The sequence below is a fragment of the Puntigrus tetrazona genome, chromosome 7, assembly GCF_018831695.1.
Source record: "Puntigrus tetrazona isolate hp1 chromosome 7, ASM1883169v1, whole genome shotgun sequence".
NCBI lineage: Eukaryota > Metazoa > Chordata > Actinopteri > Cypriniformes > Cyprinidae > Puntigrus > Puntigrus tetrazona.
This window is the reverse complement of record NC_056705.1, coordinates 309,063-319,452: the sequence shown is the minus strand read 5'-3', so window position 1 is coordinate 319,452 and position 10,390 is coordinate 309,063. Positions and strand designations below refer to the sequence as shown.

The window sequence follows — 10,390 nt, the reverse complement described above, 5'->3', positions numbered from 1 at the left end:
ATTTTTATTTTTTCTCCAGCAGCACTCATATGAAGTATTGGCGACGTAGACCTTCAGATAAACGATTTCCAGCATTATTTGTATAATAGTTGACACATTTAGTTAACTTAATCATTGTACATTTGAACTGTATCATTAAACAACATTTAGTTGTTGACCTCATTCATTGCAAGGGCACATGGAAAATTAGTATTAAAAAAAATTCCAGAACTTATGTGCAAAAGATAAAATGTACAGCACATTTAAAACGTTCGTTAAATGACTACAGGTATTTTTTTTCAGCAAGGAGGCAGTGGATTGAAAAAAGTAGGAGTAAAGCTTTTAACGGTTAAATCTGTTCTCGATGTTTCTTGATCATCGAATAAGCGAATTATTAGAATGATTCCTAAATAGAGAGAAATGAAGAAGCTTCTTTCAAAAGTAAAGAATCCAAAACGGCAAATAATCACTCTTAATCACTTTATTTCATTTTGTTACTCTTCAAGGGCATCCGCGGGACTGTTTGGTGTGTCTTGTTACCCACAATATGGGCAAAACATTCAGAGAGAACAAAAAAAACCTGACAAGATCACCGGAGGGGACGGTGGCGGCTGGAGCTGCTAACTAGTTGCAGGTTAGGTTGCGAGTCCATGTAGGAATGACATAAATACACCACCTTCCGTTATCACTAAACCGGCAATTTATGCCTAGTTTAATTGCACTGCACCATACATTCATTTCCTATTCTAAATATATAAGTCTATTACAATATATCTTGAGTAAATACACATCAGGGTCTTGAACACAGCCTGGCCGATACGGAGAATCACACTTCAGTGTTATATTGGTTTTGCTACCTCACTAGATTCAAGCACAGTTTTCAGCAGGGCCCCATGATCATTCCTGCAGGTCTTATTTTATGTGGTGTGAAAACCAGTCCGGAGTTACAACAGTACGTGTGGAAAGAATTACAGTACAGCACTTCATGAGGACAAAAGTGACAGATCATGCCTAAAGTGCTAAAGTGAGGAGCTCCGTGGGCGAAAGAACAAGTCAGGAGCATTACCAGGCCAGCGTAAGACAGGCAGAGATACAGACCTAAACATACACAAACAACACTTGTATGGTTAAGGCAGGTCGTTTTAAGAAGACAGAACATATGACAGGACAGGTATTTTATATCGGTTTGACTGTTACTGCACCATATTCAAACTAATTAAAGCCCAAACTGGTTATGTAATAAATGCCTGTTGGAAATAGAAATAGTATAAGTGATTCAAAGCTTAAACAACACACACACGCACAAAAAAAAAGGTGGTTTCTGATAACAGTCATCATGCTGTGATAAGTGGCTAAATGAACATTTTTGCTATACTTTTTGCCCTCACAGTGTATGTTCGGTTCTCTGGGATGAGGCTGTGCTGTTCTGCTGGCATGGATAGACAAATACTTCATATCTTTTCATAATATTTCACAGAAAAAACTAACATTCTTACACCAACATATACTGTATATTAACATGCCACAAAGCTAGATGCGTTGACAGCTCGTCGCTCGAGCAGGGAAGTTGTGAGGTATTCTGGCTGTCTGACGGCAAGATGGAGAAACATCTCCTATGACATGTCAACGTTAAAATCACCTTTCTACATCGTCACAATGGTAAATAAACTTAAATGTGAGAACAGCTACAACAGGAAGATTCTGATGCTGTGGAAGGACTTAGCGGGAGTCGTCTGGAGCTGCGATCTTCTCCAGACTAGGCTCCATGTCCCAGATCTCACGGGCGTACTGGGCGATGGTGCGGTCGCTGGAGAATTTGCCACAACCGGCTATGTTGTGGATGACCATCTTGGTCCATTCTTTAGTATTCTGATGTAGAATAAGGAAAAGGAGCATTTTTCGAGTCAGTTCCTGCAACTGTTTTTCTGGTGTGTGCTAAAACTCTTTAAAGCATTATAATAAATTAGAAATTCATTATAAGTGTTGTGTCACTGATGAATTCAAAGTCCCAAAAGTAGTTTTTTTCTTTTTTACATATGTGACCATGGACCACAAAATTAATTATGGGCATATTTGTAGCAGTAGTTAACAATACACTGTTTGGTCAAAATGATTTTTATTTGATCCCAAAATTCACAAAGATATTAAGTAAAAATTATTTTCCATAAACATATTTAGTAAAATTGCGACCATAAATATATTAAAACTACATTTTTGATATGCATTTATAAGAATGTTATTTGGAAAGGCGATTTTCTTAATATTTAGATTTTTTTTTGAATACATTACAAGGCTGCATTTATTTAATCAAAAATACAACTGGTAATATTACTATGTTACTACCATTTGAAATTGTCTGTTCGAATATATTTTTATTTATAATTTATTTATATGTTCAAATGTATTTTTGTGTAATAAAATGGTCTCTAGAATGAAAATGTCCTTCTTATCAAGTATGTAGCAAATAAAACTAGGCTATATGGCTAGGCTGTGATTAAACTAAAGGCTTGGGCTAGAAAACCTACAGTGAAACATTTCATGTTTTTTTTTTTGTAATACAAACCTTATACAGGGCGCTGACTTTGTCCTGACATTTGATGTAGTCTTCATAGTCAGCGAACACCTTGAACCTGCAACCAGACAACCAAAATAATTCACAATTTATATGATCACTTTTGAACCGTGGCTATGTGAGAAAAGGAATGGAATAGGACTAAGATATCAAGAAAAAAGACATAGCACTGATTTTTACTTTTCTTACCTGTCGTGGTGCATCAACATCTTAACAATGTCTTTAAACTGATCAGGTTCTCCAGGGCTGAAGAATCCTCCAGAGATCTGATCCATGACTTGCTTCAGTTCTGGAATGCGGTTATAATACTCCATGGCATCATATCTGGAAACAAACCAACTTCAACTAAGTCAAGCTGAACTGTACCTGACACCCTCATTTGTTCAGTGCACTAAAACTGAAATAAATAAATAAATCACATCTAATGCTTTGCAGTAAATCGTTATGTAATGCTTGCTGTCACCCTTTCTTATCCAAAGCTTCCACATCCTTCACTCTCATGCCGAAGATGAAGAGGTTCTCTTCTCCCGCCTCTTCTGCCATCTCCACGTTAGCCCCATCCATGGTGCCGATGGTCAGAGCTCCGTTCAGCATGAACTTCATGTTGCCTGTTCCAGAAGCTTCTGTTCCCGCTGTGGAGATCTGCTCGGACAGGTCAGCTGCAGGGATGACTGAAAAAGAGAAAAAGAGGCAAGCGGAGTGAGACGTGTGAGTGAATTGATAAGACAAAACGCTGATCCAATGATAAAATCTAACTGTAAGTTTGCATCCTACCTTTCTCAGCCAGTGTAACTCTGTAGTTCTCAAGGAAGATGACTTTCAGACGATCTCCCACCACACTGTCATTATTCACCACATCTCCAATTGCTGTGATCAGTTTGATGATCATCTTAGCAGTGTGATACCCAGGAGCCGCCTTGAAGATGCATGATTTAGGCAATTAGCACTTGGACTTAAGTAGAACAGATCTGATTGGTCAGTGAAGCGATCACTCTCACCTTTCCTCCAATCATAATGGTCCTAGGAGTCCAGGTCTTGTTAGGCTCCTTCTTGATGCCTGATTACACAAAATAGTAATGTTTCAATAGTTATGAAATAAATGTTTTGAACTTTCCAGTAACATGCTAGATTTGCATGACTTGGTTTATTGTCGACTTACGGTTGTAGAGGGTGATGATGTGCAGACAGTTCATCAGCTGTCTTTTGTATTCATGGATCCTCTTCACTTGGACATCAAACATAGAGTTTGGGTTAATCTTCACCTTGTATTGTTCTTCTAGATGCACTGCAAATTTCATCTTATTCTCCTGAAAAAGCCAAAGCAATATATCATGTGATGGCAATCGTGTTTATGGTGAATATGCACTAAATTTCACTTTGATTGTGGGATGTATTTTGTCTCACTTGTTTGACTTTGGCAATGTCTCGAATGAAAGCATCATCATCCACAAACTTCAAGAGGTTCTTCAGCTGGCTCAGGTCACGGATGTAGTCTTCTCCGATTCTCTATTGTAAGACATTATGACTTCATTTTCACAGTGTTTCTTTTGACTGGCTTCTAAACGCTAAAATCAAGTACGGTTATTGTACTTTTTGTATGTTTTCTCAGTAGTGCCCCCTAACTATTTTTTAATCAGCAATGTTCTTTACCTCAGCGATAACCTCAGCCAGTCCAGGGTTACACATGACAAGCCAGCGACGAGGTGTGATACCATTGGTCTTGTTCTGAAACTTCTCTGGGTCCACATCATAGAAGTCCTTAAAACTGTACATAAAATGAACCCAGTCAAATTAGATAGAGCTAAACACTACAAGAAATTATAATAATATTGATATAATCAGTACAGTGCCCTTAAAAATATTTGGACATTTAAGACGCAAATATATAATATGTGGCATGCTTACGTTGTCTTTCCTCAAAACAAATTTGTGGACTTTTGAACAATCATAATCATAATAAATGTTTCTTGACACTGAAGACTGGAGTAATGACTAGCTATCAAGGGAATTAATCACATTTTAAAATAAATAAAAAAAGAAAACGTATTAAATTGTAATAATATTTTATAGTATTTGTGCATTTTACGGGATTTGTCATAAAATAAATGCAGCCTAGCCTTGAGAAACTTTTGAAAGCATTAAATCTTCTTCAACTCAAACCTTTAAAGAGTAGAATATATTTTTAAATGTGATTTAGGTGTCCTGATACATTTTGGGGCCACTGAGCTGTAATATAAAAACATTTAAAGACATACACAGTGTCCTTAATAATGTCTGAATGGATTTGTGCCACGCCATTAACTGCATGAGAGCCAACGATGCAGAGATGAGCCATGTTGATCTTCTTCTGTCCGCCCTCCTCAATAAGAGACATGCGTCTCAAACGATCATAATCACCAGGGTAAAGCGCAGAGATCCGCTGAGAAACAAGACGGAAGACGTAAGGTCAAAACAGAGTGCAACAGGCAAGAAAGTACATGGGAAGTTTGCAGTCATCTGCGATTTACTGATGCTGAGTCATGTAGAGCAGAAGAGGTTGTTTATATAACCTCACTGTGCAGTTTACTCCTTATTTGGAGTGGACACGGTCCTACAGTCCTAATGCAGTTACTGATCTCCCAACCCTTTTAAAAACATCAGATTCATGTTTACGTCATTTTAAATGCAGTGTGCCATGAAGAAAACATATGTTCCCAGACCTCCAGATGACGTCTGTTTATCTCGTAGATGATCTCTAGGTGACGGGGCAGGAGGTTTTGGAACAGGTCGACGGGCCAGCGTTCCAGAGCTTCTGGTAAGACAGTGTGGTTGGTATATGCGCAAGTACGCACAGTGATGTCCCAAGCCTGAGAATAAAGCGCGAGAGAAAAACAAATTAGAAGAGGAGTTAAACATGATGTTGGTCCACGTGGGCTAAATTTTATAGGGGTTTTTTGAGTATGACAAGGAATATTTCTAGCTCACCATGTCCCAGGATAGTTTCTCATCATCCATCAGTATTCTCATCAGCTCTGGGATGGCCATTGCAGGATGAGTGTCATTCAACTGTATAGCAACCTATACAAAAAGGACAAATGACTTAACTTTGTTAGCAGTTTTTAATGCATTTGGTTTTATTATTCAGTTTTATTCAAATTAATGAGTCACAGCACATATGACACAAACTGTTGAACATTCTCAGTCCTGTGTGTTAACAAAGAGCTCCCTGGCTGTCTTACCTTATCCGGCAGTGTGGTCAGATCCATGCGCACCACCTCAGTTGAGCCAAACTTGGAGGCTTTAAACCTGCGGATAATGTCCTGGAGAGTTGCAGCCACCACAAAATACTCCTGCTTCAGACGCAACTCTTTCCCCTCAAAGAACTGACATATACAAACAGGAGGAATCCGTTTACATTTAGGCTCTAAGAGTCGTGAGATTTGTTTCTTAATATGAAATCGCTAGTAGACCTGAGTTGCACTCACATTGTCATTAGGGTAAAGCACACGGGAGATGTTCTCAGCGAGATTCTTGTCCAGAACGGCCTGGATGTATCCACCAACATTAACTGGTTGGGGAGAGAGAAAATCTCAGCCTCAAAGGCTCAAAAAAATACAGTTCACACTTCCATTCAACAGTTTGGGGTCAGTAAGGTTTCTTTTTTAAAATAAATTACATATGCATTTGTTAAGCTGGATGACAAAACCATGTCAAAAGTTTTAAAATGGTTTAAAATTGGTTTGTAGGACAGGACGATATTTGGCTGAGATACAACTATTTAAAAATCTGCAAAACAATCAAATTATTGAGAAAATTGCCTCTAAAGTACTCCAAACCTAGCAATGCATATTACTATTCAAAAATAAAGTTTTAATATATTTATGGTAGGAATTTTACAAAAATCTTCATAGAACACAATCTTTAATTAATACCCTAATGATTTTTGGCATTAACGAAAAAACTATAAATTTTGACAATGTTGTATGGTACTGCTTTTGTGGTTCAGGGTCACATTTATAAGTAGGCCTAATACTACATATATACAGAATGATAAATGAATGTTAGGGCTTATAATGAATAATAAAGCTCATAGGGACAGTCTTCTAAACATCTAGTGATTAAGGAGAACTCACAATCTTTGAGGTGGAATTCACATGGAGCTTTGGCAGACCAGAGCCTCATTGTATTAACAATGTTGTTTCTGTATCCTGGCACAGGTGTGTCATAGGGAAGGGCAAGGACAACCTGGTGAGACAACAGGTACAGATTTATTGGTAATGTAATGTACACGTCACATTCTGGGTCTTGCCTTGCATATTAGCTGTTATGCTTTAGGCTCTACTGAACTTTGTGATGCCCTTGTTAATTAAAAGTATCAATGTCTATCAAAAAAATCAAACTCACCCTAAAAACGAGTTTGTATCTCGCAATGCAATTAATGGCATGTTCATTTGAATTAAATGCCGATATATGGCTGCTTTGCTCTGACCTGTGTGTCCACCCATTTCACTCCTTCGGGGTGGTGTTCCACTCGACCATAGAAATGCACAGGGCGCATGTATTCAGGCCGGGCTTTTTCCCAAGGATTGCCGTAACGCAGCCAATCATCTGCTTCCTCCACCTGTCGGGTAATGTCAATCATTTACTAAAACCCAAACGCACCATCGAGGTGAGCTGAAATACGTTTCACTGAGATATATATTGTTGAAATAATGCTCTACCTGCCAGCCATTCATGATTTTCTGATTGAAGATTCCAAACTCATAGCGGATTCCATATCCATATGCTGCCAGGCCCAAGGTCGCCATGGAGTCCAGAAAGCAAGCTGCAGAAAAAGACAAATGAAGCTCTCTATTACTACAAGCCCTCTATTAATCTTAAGATCAACACATTTAAAAGAGAGTAAGGTCACCTGCCAGTCGACCAAGGCCTCCGTTTCCCAGGCCAGCATCCTCCTCCATGTCCTGCAACTCCTCCATATCCAGACCCAGCTGAGAAGAAACAGAATATGAGAACAAGAGGGACCAAAGAAGGTTTGTAACCTCTGAGAGCACAAAGCATGCTTTGTTGCCTGGTTTCGTCTTTCATCACACATATTTGTAGGCATTTTCAGCATAGCAGTGCCTATCGAGACTTGCCTTTCATTTCTTAATTAGAATTAAAGAGCCAGAGGCAACTGATCTAAGATTTAAGCAGTATTACAATGCATAATGCTCTAGATCTCATCCATAAGCTCTTTATTTATAGCTCCTTATTTACTATTATGCTATCACTGGTGACTGAAAATGACCTCTTTATGCAAAATGTTATTTTTAAAAGTTAAAGAACTGAAATTAATGGAATGCTAACTGATAATTCTCCACTTGTGTTATAGATCTCCTCTATTTGGACAAATGAATAGTCCCTCACCAACACACACACACACACACACACACACACACACACACACACCACTGGCTGGGCCAATGTTATTATGTAGAACACAGTAGGACAGGGGTGTCTAAACCTGTTCCTGGATAGCCTGCATCCTGCAGAATTTAGCTCCAATCATAATTAAACAGACTTGAACCAGCTAATCCAGATCTTCAGACTCACTCTTCCAGGCGAGTGTGTCGGAGCTGATTAGAGCTAAACTCTAGAGCGTTTACAAGAACAAGTTCAGACACTACTGCAGTAGGACCATTCAAACAGAGTGCAATTCTTTTTTGTGCCACTAGTGGTACAGAAATGTCACACTTCAATTCATTCACATCCTTATAAAGTACTGCAAGGTTTACATTCTTGTAGGCCATAACCTGGAAACAAGTTATCATTTAAACACTTCCATTTCCATCACCCTAAATTCAGTGGGCTTTTTGCATGGGTTTGTTGATGCTTGACATATTTGTAAATATGTCCTCACCTGATAGATGGCCTCATCACAGGCATTCTCCAAAGCTAAGTTTACCATGGTGTTTTGAAGGGTCCGTCCCATGTAGAATTCCAGAGAGAGATAGTACACGCGCTAGAGATGAGACAAAGAAAGAGAAAGGTGAAAAATAAAAATAATAACCTTTCAAAAAGAGCATTTTTATTTATAATTTTTTATATTTAACGCCAACAGCTGAGAGCCATTTCGAGCAACGATGAAGCACGAGCCATAAAAGCCCCTGCTGTTGAGCAGACTAGCCTTTCTAGTGACGAGCATTATTGTGACAGGTGCACAACGCAAGCCTAATCTGTACTGAACGTCTGAGACTTCACTGAATTCAATCACCTGAGGTCTGCACGACGACAACTATCATGGAGGATTTGCTAGCGCACAAAAAAACTAGCTTGTAATATTTAGTCTCTCGTCTATAAATGATAACAAAGGTTAGGACAGAAGAACATTTGTTCTGTGTCTCTGACACCCCGCTCATGTAAAAATAGCAGCATTAGCTGTCAGCATTTAAGGGTAAACTTAAGGTCAGGATGCCAGACAAATTCCAGATACACAGAAACAATAGACTACCATGCAACTCATTTTAATCGTACAACTGCAAGTCTTTTAGCTCTTAATTTTTCAAAAAAAAAAGAAGAAAATAGAACCTTACATTTTCTGTAGGAATTACAAGTACTTCCAAAGTAGGTAATCTCAAGTTTTAGGGTTACTTTTGCCTTTTCTTTTTAAAATAGCATTTTTTAAAATTTGATCTATGAGGCTATATCTATGATGTAACATATCAAGGATGTAAATTAACTTCATGTGACAACTGCAGACCTTTTTTGCGGTTTTAGGACCGAACCAATCACAATTCTGTATGCAAATAAACACAAGTAGGAAAACCAATCACGACAATGCATGCAGAAATTCTCATGACGTGATTAACTGAATATTTTTTAACTTAAATATGAACGCATCACGTTATGTTAAATTAAATTAAGTTGGGTTTTTTTGTAAATTCAGCGGTTCAATGCAGTAATTTGATAGATATTTGCAGATGAGCATAAGAGAAAGCTATTTGGTGTAATATGTACATATAATATATATGTGTGTGTGTAAAATAACAATTTGACCTGTTGATACAGTTGTGAAGGACGCACAGTACATTCGTGTCATTTGATCTACGGGACACTGAATGCATTCGCCACTGACATCAGTCACGAAAAGATTACGCAATTGTTGAAAAAAGACATTGCCATCTGCCGAGCCATTAGCATTAAGCGGCATTTCCTGATGCGATATAAAGACTACGCTATTAAACTGGCAAGAAAGACAAACATGTTTCCTTTTGCAGTGTTGCGGCTCTGCTGCGCAACATTGTGTCGGTTGTGTGATTCGACCCTCCTCCCGCCTGTCGGTGGTGTACGTGCGGACCCGGAATGAAGGATGAAACTGCGGCATTCGAGTCTTTCTTACTTTAGGGTCCTTCTCGTAGTAATGCTGCTGCGTCCGGATCCATCTTCCCACCAAATGGTCTCGGACGGTGTGCGCCAGGGCGAAGTAGTAGTCGCGCTTCGTTGCAACATTACGGTCCTTAACCAAAGTGAAGTGCAGATGGCGATTAAAATTGGTCTTGAGGTCTGCGACGTTTTCAACCCCGGCGAGACCTCGCACGGAAATTTGCTTCCTCTTCTCTTGGTCCGTCAGTGGCTTGGACATCTTGTAGTTTGTTATATAATAGGAGGTCTGGCGCACCAGGGATATAGTCTACGTGATGCCTCCTGCGTGTGTTGCGACGCGCGTCACCGTGATCTCCAGCAGATGCTTCAGGGTCAAGCGCGCTCATTGGCGGAGCGCGCTCCCCTCTATATATATACACGGCCACTATGTATTTACAGTCTGGGCGGGCCATCGTTTATTAAACGCTGGTTAGTTATTGGTTAAGTTGATCGTGG

General features: G+C 39.1%; 1 protein-coding gene across 1 annotated transcript; it reads right to left on the bottom strand.

Annotated features, from left to right (window-relative positions):
* Positions 1-445: 445 nt before the first annotated feature.
* Positions 446-10,263, bottom strand: pygmb (phosphorylase, glycogen, muscle b). Its single transcript, XM_043245217.1, has 20 exons — positions 9,912-10,263; positions 8,433-8,534; positions 7,443-7,521; positions 7,252-7,355; positions 7,020-7,151; positions 6,664-6,775; positions 6,016-6,098; positions 5,770-5,913; positions 5,516-5,608; positions 5,251-5,397; positions 4,807-4,970; positions 4,202-4,316; positions 3,956-4,057; positions 3,711-3,858; positions 3,550-3,608; positions 3,326-3,467; positions 3,015-3,222; positions 2,741-2,875; positions 2,543-2,609; positions 446-1,848 (listed from the first exon to the last, which is right to left on the bottom strand). The coding sequence occupies exons 1-20, from the start codon at positions 10,152-10,154 to the stop codon at positions 1,699-1,701; spliced, it is 2,529 nt and encodes an 842-aa protein (XP_043101152.1). The 5' UTR covers positions 10,155-10,263; the 3' UTR covers positions 446-1,698.
* Positions 10,264-10,390: the final 127 nt, after the last annotated feature.

Bases quoted from the DNA above. Each gene is read 5' to 3' on its own strand.
- pygmb (XM_043245217.1), bottom strand. From the start codon at position 10,154: ATGTCCAAGCCACTGACGGACCAAGAGAAGAGGAAGCAAATTTCCGTG. The intron at 4,317-4,806 runs GTATGTCTTTAA...TTTTATGTACAG, and splicing joins GACATTATTAAGGACACTGT to TTTTAAGGACTTCTATGATG. The intron at 3,859-3,955 runs GTGAGACAAAAT...TGGCTTTTTCAG, and splicing joins ACATTGCCAAAGTCAAACAA to GAGAATAAGATGAAATTTGC.